Consider the following 25,437-nt stretch of genomic DNA (forward strand, 5'->3'; position numbering starts at 1 on the left):
GCATTGGTTTGTTACTAGTTTCCAGGCAGTTTTTCTTCCAGCTTCACAACTACAAGCACAACATTGCAATACCCAGGTTTGAACAGACACAGACAACATCTGGTTTAAAACAACACCCCAGCACTGCAGAAGATTCAGGAGGGTGCTCAGACGGTCCCTGGTGTTTATTTTATCGCGTTTAGCATTTTGATCAGATTTAAATGCAAGTGAGGACTAATTTCTGTGCAAGATATCAAGGAGCAATGATTTGTAGCTTGGAAGAAGGGGATAAATCCAGGCAGGCTGCTGTTGCTGCAGGTGCTGTGCAACCCTGTGGACCTCACTCACGGCAGGCAGCTTCCACTATGGGCCACTTCAGCAGTTCATTAACAAAAAAAAGAAAATCACATTTTGCTGTGCCCTCGCAGCCTTTGCAAGCTGAAACACCGGCACCACCGCTCCCCTCCTCAGCCCCTCTCAGCCCTGCTGCCATCAGGACTAATAAGACTAACAAGCCGCTGATGCAGTCCCTCCGCTGCGGGCTACCCGGCGAGCAGAGGGTGGAGGCACTGGCAGCACCAACTTCTGCAACCGCCTCGGCGGATTCTGTTGCTCCTGGGGAGGTTTTGGCATCTCCTTCTGGCCTTTCGTCCGTCTGTCCTTCCCAGCCCAGCCCAGCCAGGCTGCACGTCCAGCACCAGCTGCGGCACGCAGTCTTCCCGCGACGGCACTGTTGTTTGCAATACAATTTATTATATCTTTCTTGAAGCGCGTCTCCAATCAGAAAGTATAAGAAAATCCCATCCGCCTGCCAATTGACTCATGTGTAGGGTTTCCGCTTCCCAGATCTGCATATTGTAAGCTCCTGACACAAGTTGATGTTGTAAGTACAGCTTCCATACGGTTCTCTCAAAGGCAACAGATTTTTTATACATATATATTTATATATGGCACCTGGTTTGGCAGAAACCACATCCGAAAAAGGGAAATAAGGAAAACAGTAAGAGCTGAATCTACCTAGTTATTGCTGGCTTTGGAGGGGGGGGTGGCCAATTCCAAAGGCAGCGTAAATCTCTTATTCTTACTCAGGAACAGCATGGGAGCCCATAGGGCTATCATGGCTCCCGAGAGCAGAGGGAACAGGTCACAAACCCAGATCCGACATCTGCATCCAGCCAGAGAAGGGCCATTTCTCAACCTGAGCATCCCGAGATGCCTGAAGCAGACAGATGGCTGCTCCTCTGGCACCAAGCAAGACCAGGCCCTAGCGCTTCCCAGTACTCCAGTCTGGCAGAATTTGGGCTTAGCACCTGAGATTTGGCAACTTTTCCCACCAGACCTGACAGGCACAACAGCTCTGGCACTGGGGTAGGGATCTAGGTAGCCTGGATTTGTCTGCCCACTGTTTGTCACGGGGTCTACGTGCCAAATAAACCTGTGCATGGGGCTTTGCAATGAGGTGCACCAGGGCTGGAAGCCTCAGGACAGGCAGCGTAGTTCTCACAGGTGTTGTCCTGGGCAGGCACACCTCAGTCCCCGTCCGCACGGCCCTCCGGAGGGTCCTGATGCCATGAGCAAGCGGCACGTGCTGCGAGGCGCTTCCCCAGCCCCAAGCCTCGACACCCCGGTGGGTATGGCGAACATGGCGGAGGCAGGCGGTGGAGCCCACCCTGGCAGGCGACAGGGTGAGGGTGGCGGACCGAGGCCTCAGGGTGGGCTGTGGGGCTGGCACCAAGCCCTCAATGTGACCAGGCCCCCAGGGTGGGCTGTGGGGCCAGGACCGATCCCTCGTGGAGGGTGGCGGGACTAAGCCTGAGCCCCCAGGGTGGGCTGTGGGGCTGGGACCGAGCCCTCAGGGTGGGTCGCTGGGCCAGGATGGGAACGAGCCCTCAGGGTGGGCTGCGGGGCCGTAGGGGCTCTGCCTGCGGGGCCGGCCCCGGTCCCTCAGGGAGGGTCGCGGAGCTGACACCGGGCTCCGGGCGGGCTGCGGGGCCGGGCCCGAGCGCGGAGGCCCAGAGCGGGAAGGGCTCTGCCCGCCCCCCGCCCGCCCCCGCCCCCTGGCGGCGGGGCCCGGCGCCGCCCCCGCCCCGCTCCGCGGCCGCCCCCTCCCCGCGCCGTGACAGACAGCTCCGGCGGCGCGCTCGGCCGGGGAGGCGGCGATGCGATGCGCCGCCGCCGCCGCCGCCATCCCGGCGCAGCCCGCGGCGTGCCCTGCCTGCCGGCAGCCCGCGGCCGCCCCTAGCCGCGCTGCAGGCGGAAGGGCAGGGGCGGCGGCGGCGGCTTCTCCTTCCCGGCGCCCCGCATGAGGAGAGGCGTTAAATAGCGCCAGCGCCGCGGCGGCCGCCACTGCCCGCTCGCTGGCGGCGGGGCCGCCTGGCCGGCGGCGGAAACATGGCGAGCGACTCCCCGGCGCGGAGCCTGGACGAGATCGACCTCTCGGCGCTGCGGGTGAGGCGCGCCGCCGGCTCGGGGGGGTACGGGAGAGGCGCCCCCCCCACCCCCCCCATCCGTCCATTCATCCCCGGGGCGGGGTGGGGGGGGGCTGCGTGTGCACGCGTGTGTGTGCGTGTGCGCGCGCGGCTGGATGTGCCCGTGCGCCCGCACGTATGTCAGTACTGGTGCATAAGCGTGTGCGCGTGCATGCGTGCAGCCGTGTGTACACATGTGTGCATGCACCGCTGCACATGTGTGCCGGCGCGCACGGCCCCGTACGCACACGCCCGTGCGCGGCCGCGGGTACGCAGGTGTGTGTGTGCGCGGGTGTGTGTGCGCGGGTGTGTGTGCGCGGGTGTGTGTGCGCGGGTGTGTGTGCGCGGGTGCGTGTGCGCGGGTGCGGGCGGCGGCGCGGCTGGGGCAGCCCGTCCCCTCCGGGCACCGGCGGCGGCCGGGGCCGGTCCCCTGCAGCCGGCTGGCCCTGCGGCGGCGGGGCTGGGCGCTGCGTGCACGCACCGTGCGACACGCGTGGACACGGGGATGGGGAGCGCGGAGCCGGCCATCGGGGTGCGGGAGTGGGGCTGCACCACCCCCACCCCCCAGACTCCGCTTCCCCGCACGGCGCGGACACCGCAGCCCATCCATCCATCTCCCGCCGGGCCCCTTCGCTCGGTCTCCTCGCCCCCCCACCCCGAAAATGAAGCTCGTCATGTACCCTTGAAATGTCGGGCTTGTCAAACGTGTCAGCCTCTGCGTGGGCTGTGGCCTGATGTCACCCCCGGTCTATTTTTCCTCTGACTTTCTTCTTTTTCCCATTTTCTTCATCCTTTTGGTCATAAGAACAGCTGGTTGGTGACGAGCACGGGGAGTCATGTAGAGAAGCAGCGTTTATCCGGGAGGCAACAGCGAGGCTGCTTCTCTCAACCTGCTGGCATAGATAAATAAGTAAAATTAAGCAGAATCCACTGAAGATTTGCACAAGTGTATTTTTAGAAATATTATTTGCTTCAGTGCAAGAAAAAAAAAAAAGGGAGTCTATCTTTATTCGCTCGCCCTACTTTCTTCCTGGTGAGTTTCTGGTTGATTAATAGTGTAAATGATTGCTCAGCAATACAGGGTGTAGATGGGATTGGAGCAGGGGAACCATCCGGCTTAAAAACAGACCTGGAGCTCTTGTTTCCTCTCTTTGGTGGAAGGTGCCTCGAGAGAGAGGTTGCTGAAGCCAGTGGAATTAATCCAGGAAAGCAGTATTGTTTTTTGGGGGAAGGGGGCCCCCTCCTTCTCCCCCAGCCCCTGAAAATCAGATTTTTTACTTTTTATCTTTTTAACATCTGTGTTGGGAAGTTCATCTGAACTAGGGCACCATGTCTTTTTAAAATTGTATCCACACACGCTTAGGGGATTTTTTTCCTGTGTTTGTGGCTTTTTAATAGCAATGCACACCAGATACAGTCAGGGTTTTGTTTTTGCTTTAGGAGGAAATGTACATTCCCTCCCTCCCCCTGAGACCCACCGGCAGCGCCTGGTCTGCGGTGCTGGCATATCAGGGAAACCAGAGACAAGGGGACCTGAAACGCCGACTGACAGTGGGGTGGGGGTGCCCGGGTGTGTGCCCCCGTCTGCCCAGCCGTGGCCACTTGGGCAGGACCCCAGGGGCCGCAGCGGGGCTGCCCACTTCCCCCTGCCTGCCTGGTGGTCTGGTCACTTGGACCTCTGCCCCCTCCCAAGGGGAGAGACCTGCTGTGGTGCTTTCCTGTAAATGATGAGAGGTGTGTTGGTTTGTAAGTGAGGCAAGAATAGGAGCTTAATTTGCCAAGGAATAGATCTTCTTCTAAACTAAGCTCTCTTAGCACTTAGAATAATTGTTAAAGGTCATAAATTCAGCAGAAAGGGCAAGAAGCGTGAATCATTCCACGGGGTCTGAATCAGAAATCAATAGTAAATTTGCTGCTTGAGCACAAAACATGGCAGGGAGGAGTAATACCTCAAGCCCTGCAAAATTCCATTTATTAGAAAAGAAGTGTCACATTGCTGCGGGTTTGTAGATGAGTCTGGATGGAGGAGACGTTGCTCTTGTGCCTACGTGTTTGAAGGGGTGAGGGATGGCTGTGTGAAATGCTGGGAGCAGGTAGTGACTCAAAATCTGGCGAAGGGGGTGATTCGTTCCTAGCAGTGGGGAAAGGAAACACTTGGGCCACTTATCTCCCAAGTTTGAGTCACCGAAATATTCCAGGAGGCTGGTTTTATGAACAGCAAGTGAACGTATGTAAAGAAGGTGGACCTTTGACTGCCAGTTCACTCTGTCCTTTGCTTTGGCTTCCCTACTTCTGTCACAAGGGAGGAAGGTGGATTTGCAGGATGAGAGCGTGCTGTTGAAGGCTGAGCATGGCTTGGCACAAGCAGAACCCTGCACACCATCATTCCTTTCAGCTTGCCTCTCCCCGCTAGCTTACAGGGTAGGATTTGTAGACCTGGGCTGAGAGGTAACATAGGAGGTAGGCGCTTCGGGTTTTGCCACACTAGTTTATCTTGGCTACGTAGTCGAGCTCCACCGCAGCAGTGCATGTGCTGGGCCAGGAACAAAGCACTGAATTCTGATTAAAATGCATGGCCTGGTGCATCGAGTAAGCACACTTGGGGCTGGCTCCTGCCTTCTTTGCGACACGTTTCTATCCATCATTGTGCACCGTGCTCATTGCCATGGTACCCAGGTGTCCCCGTGTCGGTGCAGAGGGCTCAGCGTGCGAGGAAAGGGCAGGGTGAAGCCGTGGACATCAGAGATATTCTTAAAATAGAGACCTGGTGGTGGTGCTGATAATGAGTATTGTTAATGTTGCAGAAAACTGCAATTTTAAAATGATGAGGCCATTGAACAGGTAGTGCTGCATATTATACTGACAAGGGGATAAGATAAACTACATTATAATGTTCTTTTGTACGGGCAAAGAGATATTTTTGCTAGTCCACTCAGCATGTTTAATAGCCGAATGACCTGGCAGCACTATTAGCAGAATAATGATTAACACGGGGATTTGCACAGGCTGTTGACGGGCACATTTGAGAAGCAGATTTTGCAGTAAAATGAGAGTGAGTGTGGGAAGGGATGCAGTGGGCCATGCTCTCTGGTGGTAAATGCACAGCTGATCCCAATAGGAGAGCAAGCAGAAAGATGGGGTTGGGTTTTGGTTTTTTTTTTTCACCACTTTATTTTTTTATTTTTTTTTTTCTCGGCAAATGCAAGAGCCTGTCATATCTTGCTGAAGGCAGTGGCCTTGATCCTTCTAAAATATTCAGGTCAATAGCTTTTCCTCTGCTGCATCCATCTGCAGGGCTGGGCCTCTGGCTGATGTACCAGCGGTGGCAGTGGGCTCTTCTGCAGTAGCTGCCACAGCTGGATTCATTTGCAGTGCTTTGCAAGGTGTGTGGGAGGTGATAAAAGCTCTCTGGGAGGAAAGCCTTTCTCAGGGAGCTGATAAAACATGCGGGGTGGGACCGGCTTGGGGCAAGCAAACCCCCCTGCTCACAGCTGCTCCTTGTCTGCTTGGCAAGGGGCTTGCCCTGGGCTTGGGTCCCAGCTGAAGGCTGGGGGCTTGCAAGGCTCACCTGGGTTGTACAGCTTGGCTGAGGGTTTCCTGCAAGCCTGGGAATTTAAAAAGATACTTTTTGGGAAAGAAGTGATTGTTTTCTTCATGTACCTGGATGTTGGTTTTGTTTTAAACTCGTTAACAAAACCCAAGCTTTTGTTATTTACTTGAGGAAAGCGCTGACCGTGCACTCTCTGGAAACTGGATCCTAAAATCGTTAGTTGTTTTGGAAATGCCTGCCCTTTAATGCTCAGGCTTGGAGAGGAGACAGCATAGAATTAAGGAGCCGGTGGGTATTAGCTGTTGCTGGGAGGAATTGGATCAAACCCAAAAATGTCACTATTCTAGCTTTGCTTTGTATAGAAGTGAAGTTTCAGTGGCCATTTGTTTGCATTAGTTGATCACTGTCAATGAAGATAAAAGCTCTTATATTAAAAAAAAAAGGAAAAAAACCCTAAACCCCAAACACAAAACTCAAACAAACGTGCTGGCATCGTCTGTTTCCAGAACTTGATCAGTTTATGGCATATTTCAGCATCATTAAAGATTTAGGAGAAGTTCTAATGGGGAGTAAGCACTGCAGGCCATCACTCAGGAGCATTATCCTGGCAGCATTATGTTAGGTTTCTTCTTCCAGCACCTTTAAAAAAACCTCAACAGAATTTGGGCAGCTTTTGTGAAGGTCACCCTCTTTCTAAACAGAAAGAGGAACGAATTTGACTAGAGACTACTTCTGTAGATTAAAAAAAGACACAAAAAGCTTATTTATTTGCGCTGTGTTTTACATGATATGCTACCATGCAAAATTTGGGACATATCTTCAACAAATAATTATATATACCCGCAATTTCTTAGGACAGATGCTCTCTGGAGTCTTCCATCAGGGACTTTATCAGTCCTCTTCCAGTGTTATTCAGTGCATGTGTAAGCTGTGGACCATGACTGTGTCCATGTACTCTGTATATTTTTGAGCTTGCTTTTTTTTTTTTTTTTTAAACTGTAAAACCTTGGCAGCACAATACTGGTGTTTGAAGCATCCCAAAGGGATGACAGTGTCCAATTCTAAGCCTTTTTTCTGCATCTTGCTTCTATTCCTTGAGCCAGGAGTGCTGATGGTGGTGCAAACGTTTATCTTTTGCACATGCATATATATTATTGTATGTGTGCTTATAAAAAGTTACCACAGAAACAAGGCTGTCTTCTGTCTAATCCTTCTGCATCATTGATTATTTTTTTGGTTTTCACCTTTTGGAGTTGTGCAGCCCAGATGCTGCTGTTCTGTAGTTCTCCATGTGTCCTTCAGCACTGGTGCTGTGGTTACTCTTTCTTATCTTTGGAGATCTTCCACCACATGAAAGTGCATGGTGTTTTTAAAGGCAGGAAGAGTCTCTGTTCTCATTAGTGTTCCTGTGCTGGTCAGCCGTAAAAATGAATAATTTGGAGTGAATTTATAGCAAAACATATGTTTGGGCAGGTTGAAGTTTGAGCAGAAACGTTTTGTTGAATTGAGGTTTGGAGCAGCAAAGAGTATTTGATTGGTGTACATATTTAAAATAAAGTGTCTGATTTTTAATCCATGCAAGAAGTAGTTATACTACTAAAAGGAGAAGTTTTATCCTTGCTGTGTGAAGGCAGTTTTAGCTGCCAGGCCCTAGTAGATGTAGTGGTACAGTTTCCATGGGGTGAGGAGGGAAACAGTTTCCATTTGATCTTTATGTAAATCTCCACAAATAAGTTACCCAGCTAAGGAAGAGGTGTCCTTGGAAGTCATCATTCATGTGGGGCCAGGTCACATGAGAGCTGCTATCGCCTCCTGGGCTCCAGCTCTGAGCCGCTCTCTGCAAACCCTTGCCTGACTCAGTCTAATGCACCCCCAGTCACTTTGCAAGGGTAATGACAGACACCAGCGGGAGTTCTCTGCCTCTGACCTGCGCTCCAAGGACAGACTGTTGATCCCTGTCTCATTTCTTCATGCCACAAATATAAACGGGGAGAATCCTGTTAGATTTCCCATCCTTTCCCCGGTAAGAAGCTACCAACAGGCAAAAGGGTGCGTGGTGTGGAGGAGCAGCATCGGTAAAAGCTGTTGTGTCTTTAGGGTGGGGAGGATGGTGTTGAGGGTTCAGGACCTACCTCCTGAAGGCAGCTTCTCACCCGGGGATAGCCAGGAAACATACACACCGTTTTCCCCTGGCTGCCACCTGCAGAAGAGACCAGGAGCGCTGTGGGGTAAGGCACAAACCCGCAGCAGAGCTGTTCTGGGTCAGTGCCCTTCCCTCTCCTGGGGCTTTGGCTGACTCTTCCTCCCTGCTGGTGGCAGTTTTGGCTCTGGCTGCTCTGCAGGTGTCCTGCTTGCCCATAGGAAGCGTAGAGCCTCCATCACAGGAGGTTTCTGTTTACTGATGCTCAGGCATCTTCTTTGTTACCTTTCATGCAGCCATTAAAGCAGGCGGTGGGTCAAAACCCACTAGCCTAAGTCGTTGATAGCTCCATTAAATGAGGGGTGGCATTTCCCACTTATAAAGCCAGTAGCTTTGATTTCCATTCCCCTCCTCCTGTTTCTTATTGTCACTTTGAACCTGGGCTGCACATTGAAACTGACCGGCTGCATGCTCTGGGCTCAGTAAGACAGTTTGTCAGTGAGATTTGATGTTCTCCATGTAAATTGCTTGTGATTTCTAAAGGAGGATTGTCTAAGGAACACAGTCCTTGGGAGCCAGGGACTCCCCCTCTCTCTGCATTCCCCCTCCACAGGGGTTTCAAGAGGAACCCTGTGGGGGGCTGAGCATCCCCTTCCCGCAGAGGGCCAAGGATGCTCAGCACGTAGGGCCCCAGCCCTGGGGTGCTCCTGCAGTAGCTTGTTGGTGGAAGGAGAGGAGAAGCCACCAAGGTCAGAGAAACAGCGATAAGCCGTTTAGTCAGAACTCAGTTGTATCTCTCTGCATGCCTGACTTGATTTTGTAATGGCAAATCAGAAAACCTTCCTCCCCTTTGATCGAGAGTGTTGCTTTTCCATGTTAATTTTCTGCAGTGCTTGCCAGAAGTTCAAGGTTGTGTGTTGGTAGTAAATGACAGATGATTGTAATTGGGCAGGCAGCCCTGGAGTATCCAGATGCGTCTTGTGTAGCTGAGAACCGACATTTACCTCCTTCTATGCTAGGTGAGCAAACGGCGTGTCCTGCCCTGTGCTCAGCTGCCCAGCTACCCCGAGCGCAGCACAAGGCGTGCACGTTGCTGCAGGTAACCAACTCTCATCTGCTACAGAAACCCTATTAGATATTAATGGCTTCATGTGAACACCACCGTCTCGCCAGGGAGCGAGACCTGAGCGGTTGACACGGTCCCATCCATCCTACACATACGCGCTCAGGCTGAAAACAACTGTGGCCTCTGGCAAGCGCAGTGGCCGCTTCGTTTGTGCAGTGGGCTGTGAACAGTGAGTTGCTCTTCTGAGTAAAGCCTTAGCAATGTGAGCTTAACATCCCCTCGGTTTTAAGTGCTGTCGCTGCAGCGAAGGTGGGTGGATGTGTTTCTGTTCATGTGAGTGCACGTGTGGTTTTCAGCTTCAGAGTGCGTGAAACCTTTTGTTACAGTTTTTGCTTGCTTCCTCCGGCAATGGCATTTCAGAGTGCAAAATGAAATAAATTGTTCTGAAAGCAGCGCTTCTTAGAAGCCAGGGATATTGGCTAGAGTCTTATGTTCCCCTCTAAACTGACAAAGAATCAAAAATTTAATTTGGGTGGCTGACACTTCCCCCCCTCCTTTTAAAAATTCTCTTCACTCCTAATTTTGAAACTCAGCAGGAAAAAGCCTACTGCCAGCTGAGTCATATGTTTAGTGCATGACAGAAGTGACTGTTTGGGACCATGCCCTTAATCTGCTGGATGGAGACTTCGGGATGCATTGGAGGCGGTAGAGCCTTTGCCGAGGAAGAGATCGCACAGCTTGAATCTAATAAAATGTGTCTAATAACCACTGTAGCATGGTACAGGAATACAAGAGATCAAAGCTTTGGAGGCATGCATTTTTGTAATTTGTGGGTCAGATCCTTGCAGGACTAATTGGGTGCTGTTTGATGTCCAGGCAACAATAGAAATCTCCCTGTAAATCAGTATGTATTTGCCTCTTCCTTTCTCTTTTGTACACAAGCATAAAAGCCTAGTGTGATTTTTGAGATAAACTGGCAAAAGCGAAGGTACAGATCTCCCTGCCTCGCTGCCTTCTTTCTTAGATGTATTACAGTGTGGGCCATACAGCTGATACGGTGACCAAAACAACTGCGTTTACCCAGTAGCCGGTGGTCCCTCTAACGTGGGTGCTCCTGGAGCACTAAGCCTGCTGGTTATTGACTGCCGTGCTTCTGCTCCCCAAAGCATGAACCGAGGTGAAACCAGAGAAGAAGCTTTTTATGGGGCAGTTCATAGGATGTCCCTGGCTGTGGCTCGCTAGTCATGATACCAGGTGGTATCTCACCTTTGCAGGTGGTCACCCCCAAAACACAGCAAGTCAGATATGCTGTGTGCTCTGTGGGGGACACCTACGAAGTTCTTCTATTTTTTATATATGTAAATAATAATATGCACACAACATATATCCAGGTATAAAAAAATAAGCACAGATCTAGCCATCCTGAGTGGAGTTGGACAGCATGGTGGGCTCGTGTGCCTATGAATGACCCACCCTGTACCGGGTACATAGACCTTCTTCAAAACACAGGCCAAAATTTTTCCAAGCCACTCACATGGGAGATGTTGAATTAGCCATAGACATGTTATCACACCTGAAACCTGGCTGGAAAGGAAGGATTACAGTCCTTGAAATTAAGGTTTTGGTGTATGAATACTCACGGTAGGTGTTGGGGGGGGGGGGGGGGGGGTGGGGAGGTGGAGCTCTCGTGTGTGTCTGTGGATGCTACTATTTTGGGAGGAAAGAAAGATGGGTGTGCAAGGAAACTGTATTCTTGGAGCAAGACCAGAGGGCAAGGCAACCAAATTGAAAGGGTTTTAAATGCATTTTCTGGCTATGCAGACAGGCTGTCTTCAACGCAATAAATCTTCAGCCTTTACGTATTGATTGGCTTCAGTAAATAGTGTGATGACTCTGCTCTCCTGTTGCTGTTCTGTGGGGATCGGTGTGTTACTATGGCTGGAGAGGCCGTAATAGCTAAATGGGATTCCAGTGGTGAGAGCAGTTTACAAATGCTCTCCAAAGTGAACCTTGCAGCCAGCGTGACTGTGTGTGACTGCTATAAATATAAACAGAGTGCTCTGCTGGTGACCGGGCTGGTAATGGCCGTGTTTTCTAATGGGCAAAAACCATGTTCCCTGCGCCAAGTGCCGTGCGGTGACTGTGCCCTGCCCTGGCAGGGATGCCGTCTTCTGGTTCCCTGGTTGGGGAGCTGTGATGGGCGAGTAAAGGGAGCAGGAACGGAGCGGGGAGGCTGGGCTCCTGTTGGAACGTGGGGCTGCTTGGCTATGAAATGGGATGTGGCTGGAAATGCCTCCTTTTCTAGCCACCCTGCTCGTGATTGTAATAGGGTTTTTTTTTCAGTAGTCGTGTGTCACTGGGCATAGTTTGAAGCTCTTGGTGGTTTTTTGGTGTGGGGTGGGTTTTTTTGTGTTTTTTTGGTTTTTTTTTTTTGTTTGTTTGCTTGTTTTGGGGGCGGGGCTTTGCCCCTGCTCTTGGAGGCAACACTGTGGTGTGGCAGCCCAAAGGTGGTTGTGTTTGAGCACTGGGCAAGCCCCAGATCTTTGGAAAATGGTCACGATAAAGTATGAACAGAGCAGGAGGGTGGCGGGGACAGCAGCTGGTTGTGTCTCTGGAGCAGCAGCGGGAGGAGGGATGGAAAGCTACTTTAGCTATTAGGTGCCGTAGCTGAAAACCCATCCAGAAGACTTCCCGCTGGCATGCTCATGTTTTGTGACAACCTGTTACTACACCATGGTGGAAAAGCTCTTCCAGAGGCAGTCTGGGCTGTGAGGTGAAATCCCAGGTTCCTCTGGAGATAGTGGATGGAGAGCTAGGCTAGAGCAGATGTAAAATTAGCATAACAATATGCCTTTAATTCAACTTGAAGGAAATAATTGAAGACTAGTTGTCACTTACGATGGTGACCTCTGCCAAGATGACTCATGCTGCAATATAATATGAGTCACTTGTTAATGATGGCCTGTTAAGGAGAAAGTGCCAAGTCCCGGTAACTTCTTCATTGTGCAATACAAAAGTCAGGATGAAGAAGGGCGTTCAGGATATTGTTGTCTAAAAATAGCTGATACTTAAGAGCACTGAAGCACCTTTACTTGCCTCTGGGGGACTCTAGCATGAAAAGGCAAAGGCCCTGAGTAGAAATGCTTCTTCTTCTTTAGCCTTGGTTTAAAAGAGCCACAGGACACGCTTTGTACCTCTCCTCCCCTGCCCTCTGTATTGATGTAGTGGGGACCCTGATAACTCTCCTTCCTGCCAGATGGCCCAACTGGCCGGAGGGCAAGTGCCTGCTGGTGGGAGGGAGGTGGGTGGGTGCTCAGTTGTGCGGTGAGCATGGAAAGCCATGGCCATCTCTGCAAAGGCTGCCCAGCAAGGAAGGTAGGAACGAGATCCTCCATGGGAAGGTCCCTGTGGTGCCGGCTGAAGACCCGCAGTTAGGAGCCTGGGGCTGGGGGAGTGGGAGGTGAAGAGCTAACTGTCTGTGGCCATGTCATGCCTGCAGTGAGGGCTTGGCCAGGCACAATGTGTCCGTGAACTCCTTGCCTCTGATATCTGCCAAATGGGTGCAGGATGAGAAGCTTTTTATGGCCATAAGGAACCTGTGGTGCTCCTGTAATTGATTTGAGCACATACTTGTTAATCATCTACCAGCTGCCTTAAATGCTTCCTTGTATTGGACTAGTTTTTTTCCCCTCAATAGATTAGGTTTTGCAATCCACAGAAGAAAGCAAGAGCCTGGTGCCAAGATGCTCGTGACCAGGGGCAGGAGCTCTCCAAGAAGCGATAGAGGGACTAGCTCCTGGGCTCAGCCTGGGAACCTGCGCTTTAGGCACGCTTTTCTCTGTCCCTTAACGTAGCAATGGGACAACACGAAGGTACAGCAGAGGGGCATCTTGCTCCTGGGAAAGGATTTCTAACTTTCAAAAGCCTGATGATTTTGTCTGTGGTCATACAATCCTGTAGAGTCCTGACACCAGAAGTTAACTTGAGAGGGTGGTAGTTTTTTTCTAGATCTCATAATTGTTGAGAAGCATGGAAAAAAGGCCTTCCTGAAAGATCATAATCCAAAGAACATATAGAAGACTCCATAGAGTTTGTTGAAAATTCAGAAGAAAAATTGGCAGTAAATACATGAGGCCATGCATTCTTTCTTCCCAGAGTGATGCACCACAACAGCTGGAGATCCTTGGGCAGCTTCAGCCATGCTCTTGTTTTCTCACCTCTCATGGGTGAGAAGCTCTCTACCTGCACCGTCCCTCACCTCTGCCATCGGCTTCAAGGTGTGTCTTGCCCTCTGGACCTTGCCTGTTTGCAGTCCAGACCAGACTGCCAGATCCTGCTGCCTTACGCAGTACCAGCGTGGCCCTCAAGGAGATAGGAGGATGGTGGTGAAGGGCTGTGGAGAAAGGTTGAGGCTTGAGGAGATGACAAGGGGTGGACCTGAAGGAGGAAAGCTTTGCACCCAGATATTGCTGTCAAGGCAATCTGAAGCAACCAAAGGACATTGAATGTACAAGGGTCGCGTTGCAGAAGGTCGGTGTGTAGTACCTTAGGAATAGATCTCTGAGGGGTGGAGGAACAGCTCTTCCCGGAAAGCAACTGCCAGCACAGTGGGAGCCAGATCTTCTATGCATCTTCATTTTGTCTTGCTCCTTTGATGATTATCATTTTCTTGAGCAAGTTCCTACCGCAGCGGCCCTGCTGCTGTGGCAGCTCTGGGGAGCTCTTGTCATGCCTTTCTTGCCATCGTTGTCAGCTTCAGCACCAGAGGGGACCCGCAGTAAGGAGGGGTTTTGCTCCTTGTTAGAGCAAACCAGTGCTTTTGGTTTTCACTGAGCAGCTGGATCCTGGGTGCCAGCTCCTCCGGGGGCGATCTCCAGACCGGCTCTTAGCAGTGGGGGTGTCCTGAGAGGACCATAGCTTATTTGCCATGAGTGGAGTTAGGGTTCCTATGTTGGGGTGGAGCAGTACAGGCTGAAGGGTGGCTGGGCTGCCTCTCCATCGCGTCTTACACGTGTTCAGACCTGGGAAGGCCAAGTGCCCTTTACATGGAGACCTGCGCTTCCAAGGTGTACCATCTCACAGCCTTTGAGAAGCAGGTGGAGTCAAAGCATTACACTTTTGAATAGGCAAAGGCTTTATCATGTGCTTCAAAGGGAGAGATGCCTTGTAGGTGGACAGACTGTACCCCCAAAAAAATGAAGTAGTATGGTTGACAAGGGAGACAGGGGCATGAGTTCAAAGCTGGAGTTGCTTTCTCAAGACCCTTTCACAATAAGTTGTGGTTTTGTTTTTGCCAGTTGACATGACCACTTCCGTGCTGCTGGTGTAAAGCACAGTGCCTACTCAGAGGAAATGTCCTCGAGAGAAGATGCCAGAGCCCTGCTCATTATCAGAAACGAGTAAAACTGCTCCAAGCTAATCTGGCTACCTAAAAATAGAAGTGGTGTTAGGGGGAGGGACTGTCTTCTATGTTCATTTGCCCTTGATTTTCATGACATTTTGCTGTTCTATATTGTGTGTCTTGTAGGGGAGACTGTGTGTCCTGGTCACACTGGAGCAATTCATGAGAGCATGTGCTCATGTCAAAAACCATCGGGGAGGAAGGCTGAGCAGCTTGTTCAGGATTTAGCAGTTAACTTGCAAAGTGCAGTGACTCAGGTTTATTCTTCTGTTCTCCAGCTCCTTGTAGGTTCACAGCCTCTCCCTTGGTGTGATCTTGAAGCCGTCCCTGGGGCAGGTCTGAAGAAGCCCTGTGACTGGTGGTGAGGCTGGGGGGTTGGGGGGGTCCCAGGTGCTGTGAGGTGGTGGGAACAGGGGGCATCTGTCATGTGCACCTTGCCAGGGTCATGCCTCGATTGAAGGCTGCAGTATCTGCTTTGCGATTAAGGGGAGAAGAAAAAATCACCTATGAGACTTAATTACTGTGGTGTTGTTATTAAGCATTTAAAACCCAGGTTTCATTACTATCTTGTGATATCAGCATTTATGTTCTTTTAGTATTATGCAAGCAGCTCACCTTGTGATCATGAAGTACTGAAATGTGCTTTCTAATGCTTACCCTCTGTTTCTCAATAAGACCATAAAACCTCTTCTGCTTTCCGTTAATTATGGAACAATAGGACATTTCTCTTCTCTTTTAAACAGACCTGAGCTTTTTCTTGGGGGGTTGTTTTTTTTTCCCTCTTCAAGTTCTTGGGCCAGCTGCTCCTCTGAGACTTTTCTGGTCCATGTGGCTAGACCACGGTGGACAAACCTTCTGCCCTTCAGTGCACTGTCGTTTGCCAGTCAGGAAGAAGCAGGAGGTTTGTAGACTAATTGTAGGAGCAAAGGTCTTGCTGTACTGGAGCTGTCCCAGCTGGTGCAGTGGCTGTTGCTGGCCCTGATGCGGTCAATGCGATCTACCTACAAGGTTAGCTGAGGCAACTGGGAAAGATGGCAACAGGTCCAGACGGGGTAACCTCCTCCTTCGCCAAAGTAGCTGAAATACTACCTTGCTTGTTGATATTCAGTTGTTTTCCAACTAGAAGCTTCTCTTTGACCCCAAAAGAAGCCTGTTCTGCACCCCACCAGGAGTGCTTGGCGTGCCCCAGCCAAAGGCTGCTTTGCCAGGAGCTGTGCGGTAAGCGAGGCCCCGTGAGCTGAGCTCTGGTTTTCTCTGTCGGAGCATCTGTGTGGGTCTGGATTTTCCCCACCGCGGCATCCAGCTTTTGTAGGACAGTGAGAGTAGATTTCTAGCTTTTCTTCTATCAGTCCAGTTCTGCCACTCAGCGGCATGTAGAGCCGGGGTGGGAGGGGGAAGGGTATCCTCTTCTGTGGTGGTGTTGCCTGTGGGTAATTCACAGGTGACGAGCTCAACGTGGTGGGTTCTCTTGATGCTTTGTTGGAAGAATCTTGCATTATTTCCTTGACTTACAGAGACTCAGAATTTAATCTTTCCTCTGAGCTTTCTCAAGAAGAAAGAAACTGTTGAGTTTTTTCTTCCCTGTAGAGGAAAAGAATTAAAATGTTTCTCTAAGCACAGATGTGGTTCAGTTTGCCTGAATACACTGAAGAGGATGTCTCCAGGCTCCATGACCAGCGCTGCTTCTCCACTCTTTCATGCTTTGCTTTAGGTACACATCTGGAGATGCATAACTCTTTTCAGATGCTAATGAGGAGTTTATAGATAAGATCCCCTGTGAGGAAAGGAATGCTAGAGCAGGGGAAATAAAGGTGAGGAGGGGTCAAGCATCTTCTCTAAGATTCACTTACAGGCAATGCAGCCCTGGCAGGAGTTGAGAGTAGAAGTCAAACCCTCTGGCCTTTATCCTGTGCTGTTGCCATTAAACTATGCTTTTCTAAGATTAGATAATCTTTGGGTTTGGTGTCTGCAAGACTTGATGAGCAAATTCCTTTGAATAAATGCTTTTCTTGTATACTTGCCAACAGAGAATGAGGTTTGGGACATGAGGGAAGGGAAATAACTTGCAGGTGTCAATTTTCAGGAGGTAAATGGGGAGGTAATACTCAACAGGTTAGAGTCCTTGGAAGGACTCGGTGGTGAGGATCACATCCTGCATCTGTGTTTCGGTGGCAGCGATAGGGGGAACCCAAGGTGTGAACATACCGCCAGCAGTCTGCCACGAATTTCAATATTACTGAACAGTCTGGAGCTCCGGCAACGGTGAGACTTGGCACTGGAGTTGGTTTGGGGTCTGGGATAGACGCTAAAGGCAACAGGGTTAACTTCATCTGAATGTTGGGGTTCCTGATGGATGCACTTGCAGAACTGTAAATTTTCTTACCGTGTGAATTGTAGTAGCACAGTATTCAGTGTCACCCTGATGGAAGAGTCCGTTCTGGCTTTAGAGCACTTGCAGTCTGGGGAAACACTGATAGCTGAACTGGTTTCCCAGCATAATATTCCTTTCCAATACATCAGGTCTTCAGAGGAGGAAAGGATTACAAGGGCATGTTTGTCTTATAGTAATTTGTCTTCCTCGCTGTAGCCTGGGGCTGTAAAGTGGACCGGAGCTCAGCTGAGCACGCACCGCAGCTGGCTTTCAATAAAACTGCTGCAGCTGCCCTCCCTTCTGCCCAGGAGAGGTGGTGATGGGCCAGCTGGGTCTGCTAGGTGGGATGAGGTGATGCTGTCGTGTGGGTGCTGCAGACAGCTCTGAGGATTTAGGGTGGCCTGGCAGAGTTTGTTACGCTATTTGTTTTACTTTCTGAGACAATGTATTGCTGAAACTCTTGCATGGATTTGATTTCTGGTTATGAGCATCCTTATCTGCTCCTGTAGCCATTAGCTCTTTGTCTTGCCCACGTGGGAAGCTGTAAGTTACTTCGTCCGATAAGGCTTTTCTTATCAGCTCTGACGTTTGTTGTGTAGAAATATTCTAGGAACTATAAAAAAGGGGCTGGAGCTGGGAATTGCAGCTGAGGTGTTACCCTTCCCTGCAGAGACCAGTGAGATGTCAATGGGAAGTATGAATCTCTCCATGCGTCAGGCCAGGGTTGAGTTTCTTGGTTGTGTATCATGTCTAGAAAAAGAAGCACATGTCCTGAGGTTTCTTTTCCTTTCCTTCCTTACTTTGTGCAGCATCATCAAAATGTTTTTTTGCCTTTTAAACTCATCAGCCTGCTTGTGAAATACTCAGAGAAGCTTGGGCTGAGTTTGCATCACTGTCAGTGGGTTGCATCTTTTTGGAGCGGCTTTGATCTTGCTTACTCCGTGCTGAGTAATTTACACTCCTCTCACATGAGCAGCAGCTTCAATGGATATGCCGCCCTCTGAGAGTCTGGCCTTGTAAGCTCTCTCAGTTTCTCCTAATGGTAAGCATTTAAATGGTATTAAAGCTGCTTATCTGAGTGTTGTGCTTTTTTAGAGTCATTAACACCTCTGCAAAGAAAGTGTAAAACTCTAGTAAGGCAGCTGGTGGCACTTTGCAATGGTTTGAATGGTTACCCCCGTGTGCCGGTGCTGGTGAGGGTGTTATGGAGGGGTGGTGGTGGTGGCTGCAGTGCCTGCAGGTGCAGAGCTGGTGCTCCCATGGATGTTGAGGATCACCCTTGGGAGGTGTTGTTCCCATTCGGGGGGGGCGGGAATCGAAGCTCCCTTCTGGTGTGAGATCAGGCACCTCGAGTATTTATTGGTGCGGTCTGGGTTGTTCCTTCTCACCCCTGTGATTCCCCAGGGGCCAGAAATGTCCATCTCAGCATGTTTGCTGTATCTCATTTAATGGCACATTTCAAGTGATGTTAGCAATTTTCTTCTAAAGGATCTGTGCTATTCTGTTACCTTTACAAGGAGGCATTGATGTGCAAGGGTGATCCTGCCATGAAGCTGTCAAAAAAGGGGGGGGGGGGGGGGGAAGCTGGCTTTGTTCTTCACCTTGAACGTTGTCCTGTGCAGCAACAGTGCCATAGTGGTTTGATCTTCTTTGGGGCAACTGAGGGGTTCCACTCTTGCTCTCATTGCTTGGTCTGTTGAGCCAGTTTTGCTCTGTACTAAGTAACAGGAAATTATTATGACTAACGTTAGGCTGGTAGAAAAACTAATAGGAGTGAATAATAGCACAAGATACATGGAAATCAACATTTTTCTCCTTGGAGGCTCTAGATGTAATCCACTTAATATTCTGTGGAACACAAGATTAATTTTCTTCAGCATAATGTAGGCGAGGGCTTTTCTTTTTAGTTTGCTGGCAGAGGCACTGCTGCATTGCTAAAGCTGAGGGCAGGCGATTAGGAGGGGGGGAAGGATGCTGACCCAACTTCCAGAGAATTCAGAAATGGCAAAATCTGGGTAGAGGAGATTAAACTTGTGCCTTGCTGGCAGGACTTTTCTGCAAGAAGTGTGGCTGGGAGTGGGTGTCTTGCACTGGGATGGCCCTTGTTGTGTTTGCTCATCAGGCTTTGCTGTGTGGTAGGGTATCTTTCAGCTGTCTGGAGGTCTAAAATGCTGGGGAATGGATCTGATTTGCTAGGGCTGTGTGGTGAGACTCTCCTGGTAGGCTCCCAGTGCAGAGCCGGCATCTGCAGCATATGGAAACAAGCTCCAGCCTTGCACTTGTCCTCCTTCACAACATACCTTTGCTGTGATTTAAACTTGCAGAACTGCTAAGCTTTGTAGAGGTTCCTTTAAATTAATAAAGCAAACCCCCCATTCTTTTTATTTCACAGGATGGAAAGAATGCAGTGACTTGCCAAGCTTAAAGAGGAGTAGATACAGCAGAAATAAATAAATCAAGCTCATTTATTTTAAGTTGATTAATCTGATATGTTCATAGTTTTCTAAAATAAAGTCTAGCACCAGAGAGTTTAGCAAATCAAATAACAATAACAGCAATTGATTTAGAAACAGTTACAAATGTTTCCCATCCCTACACCCACATGATTAATCTCACCACTTACGACTGAGGGTCAGAACCTGCTTGGGGATGTGCCCTTGTCTCTGTGGGGTTGGAGAAGGTGGACCTGAAGAGCTGACCCCATGCCTGAGAACGGGGAAGGACTGTGGGCAGCTGGTGCGTGCGGGGCTCCTGGGGCACTGTGTGCCTGCAGGAGGGCTTGGTCTGCTGTCAGGTGGGATTTCTCTGATGAAAATCCAAGTAGTATGGGCTCTGCCATGTGCTTTATTTTCCTATTTCATACTGGTCTTCAGCGGGCTGGTGCCTGTGGTCTTAGAAGACTTGTTTTGCTGCTATGCGCATGTTGTGTTAATGTTTCCAGCCTGCTTGTGTGAGCTAATAAAAACCCTGGAGCTCTAGCAAAGAGCATTTTGCTACGCAGAGGCCAGATAATGTCACAGCTGGCTCCAGGGAGCAGAGCTAGCAAAGAGCTCCCAAAGCAGGGAGGTGTCAGGGGCTGTAACGTGACGGGGAGCTCAACTGATCTCGTAAAGCAAAAGGTGGTGGCTGGATTTACAGGGCATCATGGTGACTGGCAAAGCAAAACCAGCAGATCTTCCTGGGCTGCCTGTGTGAGGAAGGTCCCTCTGCTCAGCCTTAGCTAAGTGCTATTCTGATGCATATATCAAATGAACTAACTAAATAGGCCTCGCCCCCCACCCTGAGTTTAGTAATTTGGGGCACTGGGATATGAAATAAAAAGCATCTCCCTGAATTTACAGGAGTGTTTCACAATGTTAAGAAGCCACCAAGAAACATAGAAGTCTTGCTATGGGAAATTCTTTACGACCTGACAAAAAATTCTTGCAGATCACTTTAGCAACTGTGGATTGTCCCTGACTTTCAGGCCATCTTTTTGGCATGCATCAGGCAGGAGCTTGCTTTTTGCTGTGGGACCTTGTTTCCCCCCAGCTTAAGTTAGCGTCTGTCGAGACCAAACCTCCAGCCTCCCTGCCGAGTCTGGCATTTCAGGAGGCAGCCTGTGAAATGTAGGAAAAAGGTGAGAAGCCTTCCCTCCCCCTGCCCTACAACTTGTTAACTCTTGGGTGCGAAAGGTCTTTCCAGATACAAGACATGCCAATTAACATGTATTTGGTATTCTTTTAAATACATTTGCTGTTTTGTCAAGACAATTCATGTAAAGACCTGTTTATAGTGCATGGTTTGGGGAGCTTATTGAATATAGTTGTGGGTTTTTTTACAGTCTTATCTTGCAGAGGTTGGCAGCTAGTTGAATGCTCAATAATTTGGTGTGATATGCTCTACAAAATATCCTTTTTTGGGAAATGCTGCTACCAGAGAGTTTCCTGATCCTCTCCTGCTAACCACCGCTTGCAGAGCCAGGTGAGGAGCTGATGACAAGTGCGGGCTGTGGGTAAGCTCTTCAGAAAGCACTAAACCAGCTGATAACTCCACCTTCAGATAATCTGTGAAAATTGGACTGGTGTAAGAGAAACTCAACTGAATCCAGTAGGGAGGTGATGTTTCTCCAGACACACATATAGGGACTCTGTCTTGTTTTCAACAAAATGTTAAAAAGTAATGGAAATCACTTAAAGATTGCTTTGCCTTTTTTTTTCTTTCCCCCCCCCCCCCCCCCCTTCTTTTTTCTTCTATATGCATCTGGAAGTGAGATGCTCTCCCATTTTAAGACATTCCTCTGGCTGCAACTCTCCCGACAAGGAAGCAGCAAGGCTGTCCTTTCTTGACAGAGGCAATCTCGGGTGGCTTACTTCTTCCCAAGTGGCAGTGGCTTGGAAAGAGGCAAGCTGGCTTCGGGGCTGTCACACCTACAGGCATCCACAGCCAACACCACGGATGTGACCTGCAGTTGGAGTCTGAATTTTTGCCTGCGTGCAAGAGAGGGCTCTGGTTTTGGTGTGAGCTTGGCATCAACCTTCCTTTTCAAAGCATGCCTCTAAGAGTGGGATGTTAAGAGCCTGTAGTTCCCGAAGCAGCTGCTTTGGTAAGTAATTAAACCAACTCCTCTGAGACCCCACAAACCTTTGACAGCATTTACTAGTAGGTAGTAATTTCAGCTTGATGCAAACGTTTGCTGGCTGAGGTGAGGCTCTTTATTTCTCAGAGGGATGAGATCTAAACATTTAGGAATAATATCTTATTGGTCTGAAACTGCAGATAAGTGACTTACAGTGAGGAGAGTGTCCAGCTGCTGTGCTCTAATTGATGTCTGCATCCAAAGAAGTGTGGTACAATACTAGTAGTGACTTTAGATCTTCTGGGGACTATAGATACGATTTATAATTGGCACTGTAGCTTTTTAGAGACACTGAGCTTAGCCAAGTCTTTTATAGATTCTCCTGTTGAAGTTGTGTGCTTGAATTAGACGTGTGTTGAAGTGGCTGATTTGTACTGAGGCTGCATTCATCTAACACAGCACTGAAAACCTCGGGGTTCACTTAGCAGTAGTGCTTTTGCTGGTGCTTCTGGGCTGATTGACTTCTAGCTCTTCTAGATGAACAGCCTTCTGTGAATTGGAAGGAGGGCTTATCACACAGCTGCAAACAATTTGTGGAATCTGTCCTGGCAATCTATGGGATGTGCTGTAGAGGTTTAAAAATGAGAGAGGGTTGTCTGATTTGGAGGGAATCCAGCTTCATTTGAAGGGTTGTCTTAAGGATCATTGAATATCTCAGCCTGCATCTTCTTACTGTGGTGAGACTCGTGGAGGCCAGATGTTGATCTTTATTACCTTCAAGTCAAAACTCATTGCCTCGTGGTTAAGTCACATCAGGATGAGATGGAGTCGCCTTGTTGCTAGTGGTTCTTAGGTCAGGCTTTTGAAGGAATGGAGAGGAGGCTTGGACCCTTCTTTTTTCGATGAGCATGTGTAGCTTGTGGATGGCGCTTCCTTAGGCTGGGCTGCTTCAGCCTACCCTGTTGAGTGAAGGTTAGCTTTATATTTGTCAGTGTAGTCATTGTTGTCCTCTCCTGGTATCACTGCTGCATCTTGGGCTGTGGGACCCTCTGTCTGCAGTGGTACAAATACATCATCTTGGTTGAGGAAATCTTTGCTTCCAGGTCTGCACATGCTCTTTAGTGCCTTGGAGCTCCCATGTTTCATATTTGTGGAGAGTGTACAGAATGGCTGCTTTTTCTATTGACGTGGTAGGAAGGAGCAACTAAACCAGAAGAACTCTAGTTTTGTGTGTGCAAGTGCTCGTCTGCGAGCAGGACATCTGGAATAGTCGATATATTGTAGCTTCAGTGGCTTGGCCTCAGCAGGACCAAGTGGGACTGGGCTGCCTGTCTGCGTGGGGGATGTTTTACTTTCCTTCCCTCAGTAGTGGTGCTGGCTATATGTTTGCTGGGTGGCAGCTACAAATCCACACTTGTGTCTTAAATTGAACAGGTAATAGTTGAAAAAGTAATCTAGCTTCATTGACTGAAAAGCTCAATGTGGTGGTTAGTTATTATTTAATTTTTCTGCTGCCAGCTGTTGGCAGGTCTTCACATTTTGGGTGGGAAAGAGATGCATGTTTGGTGACGGGAGCCTCATTGCAACAAGAGACTAGGGAGAGGAGTGTTGGAGACCCAGGGCAGCTGATTTGCGATTTAGGAAGAGGAGATGGGCAGAGGAGCACAGAAGTGTCTCTCAGTAGGGGCTGGAGGAACAGCTCCTTGTGATATGCTGAAGACGAATGGTTCAAATAGATTTGTAAACAGGCTTCTCTCAGCTGTCAAGTGGAGAAATTTTTCTTCTGTTAATAACTTAGCCTTGACAACAGTTTTTCTTATGTTGTATAAGAGTGTTGTTTCTTGAACATCTTCGTTTAAGATACAGAGCTGGGTGTTTGGGGGTGAGGGAGGACAAACTGCTTCTTCAAAATGAAAACAAAACCCTCAGCAAGTTCCTTATTACTCTTCCAAGTAGAGCAGCTTGTATTGCTTGAGTAGGCAGGAGGTGCAGTGGTAGATGGCATTGATGATAGCTTGTCTTGTGAGTCTCTGGATGGGTGGGCGAAGGAGGGGAAGAGTACCAAAGCTAGGAGAAGACGTGAGATTAAGCAATCCCTGTGAGGGCTGAATAGCACCCAGTAGTCCAGCCTGGTTCTGCTTTGTTGCTTGGCTTATACCTGAAGCAGAATATCTCAAAAATACCTGTGCAGCCTCTTGAGGTTTTTTGCACTGCTTTAATTAATGGGCAGGCTTAGGGCTATGTATGTGTGAAGGAAAGGTAGTGCTTGAAGCTCAAAAAGGTAATGCCCCCAGCCTCTGTTTCTGGAAGTTCCCAGTGATTTGGTTAGTATTTCATTGTCTTGGCCTCTGCCTTCCTGCTTTGCTTGCTGTTGTCTGCAGTTACATTAGCAATCCTCTCCTGGCTTGTGCGGTCCATCTTCGTATGACTCATGGGGCTGTTAACTAGAAGTGCCTTAGAGATGGAGACAACTAGTTGATTTATTAAAAAGCAACTGTGTCTTCAAGTACTCTTCAAACCACTCCATTTTTCTTTGAACAATGTGCCATTTGGGGTAGCTTCCCCAAGGCGGTGTGGACCTTGGGGGTTTTGGTTTTTTTTTTTTTTTTTAATCATATGAGCGCTTCAGTTTTTTCTGTAGAAGCCGATGTAAAAAGTATGGCAAAATGAGTGAGCTGATGTGTCTTCAGAAGGAATAGCAGTTGACTTTGTAAGGCTTGAGATTACTTGGGTCCTGAAGCTTGGGAGATATGCCCGGCTGTCTACAGAACTTCTGACTTTGCTAACATGAAGGATGGCTTCACAGAGTGTGGCCCAGCTCGGGTGTTTGGCCTTGGGAAACAAAATCTGGGCAAGTATATAGTATGTGAACTAAAGGCTTGATTCTTATACTCGTTCCTCATAGAGATGTTTTGCATGACCAGAAATATATGACCCTGATGACAATTTTAAGTATCGAACTGTACTGCTGAAGGGCTTTTCTGTCTCTCCAGCATTCTTTGTGAAGCCTTTCTCATGCTTTGAATGAATGATCTTCTTCTGGTTGGAGACTGATGGAGTTAGAAGACTCTACTTTCTCCAGGCAGTTGTGTACATACGCTACATCACAAGACAACCTCTTGTGTTGGGAGCGCTGCCCCTTGCCATCATGCCAAGCTGTGTGATGCTGGGTGGGATTACAGTTCTCCTGGCTGTCTGCGTGCCGTGGCATTGCCGTTAATTTACAAGATCCAACTGTTTGGGGAAGAATGACCCTTTGGTGCTTCCCAGTGCTGGAATCTTTCCTTGTGACTGCCAGGGCTTGTCTAAGCAGAGGCATCTGCATGCAGACAGAGCTCGCTGGGTCTAGTACTGAGGGTCATGAGTAAATGGCTTTGTAAGCCTGCCTTGGTTCTTGAGGATGCCTGATCAGTTTAATGGGATCTCCTGTTGAGGCTGTTTTTATTATGGAGCTGTAAGGCAGAGGCTCATAAAATCCTGATGTTTGGGAACATTAGTTGCACAGGCTTTATTCTTAATGGAGATTAAAAAACCTGCTCTCTTAGTGCCTTTAGCTAACCAGTGCCTGGGGATGCTCCTCTGTTACTGACCCATGACTGTGTGCTGCCTCCAGTTATGCAGTGCATTTTCCTTTCTCTAGGGTTATAACATTTGCTTAATGACTGGTTATCTCCGTGATTTTTGGCTGGAAGTTGTCATTAGTTGCTGAGAACTGGGGGACTAAGTGCACGATGATTAGAGAGGCTCTGATCTCTCATTTCCCCTCCCGTGCGTTCACAGCAATCGTAGTTTAATTGGTGTGCCCCTCAGTTCCCCCCTGCACATCTCTCCACTGTCTCCCCATGTAATGCTTTGTTACATACCTTTTGCATGGGCTAGAAGGGGGGAAAATGAGGCTCCTTCA

General features: G+C 49.2%; 1 protein-coding gene across 1 annotated transcript in view; it reads left to right on the forward strand.

Annotated features, from left to right (window-relative positions):
* Positions 1–2,090: 2,090 nt before the first annotated feature.
* TNIK (TRAF2 and NCK interacting kinase) overlaps positions 2,091–25,437 on the forward strand; it is a 163,268-nt gene continuing 139,921 nt past the window's right edge. The window contains 1 exon segment of the mRNA XM_055723778.1: positions 2,091–2,427. Within this exon segment, the coding sequence (XP_055579753.1) occupies positions 2,371–2,427 (57 nt within the window). The 5' untranslated portion in view covers positions 2,091–2,370.

Source organism: Falco cherrug, chromosome 11 (genome assembly GCF_023634085.1).
Source record: "Falco cherrug isolate bFalChe1 chromosome 11, bFalChe1.pri, whole genome shotgun sequence".
Classification (NCBI taxonomy): Eukaryota; Metazoa; Chordata; class Aves; order Falconiformes; family Falconidae; genus Falco; species Falco cherrug.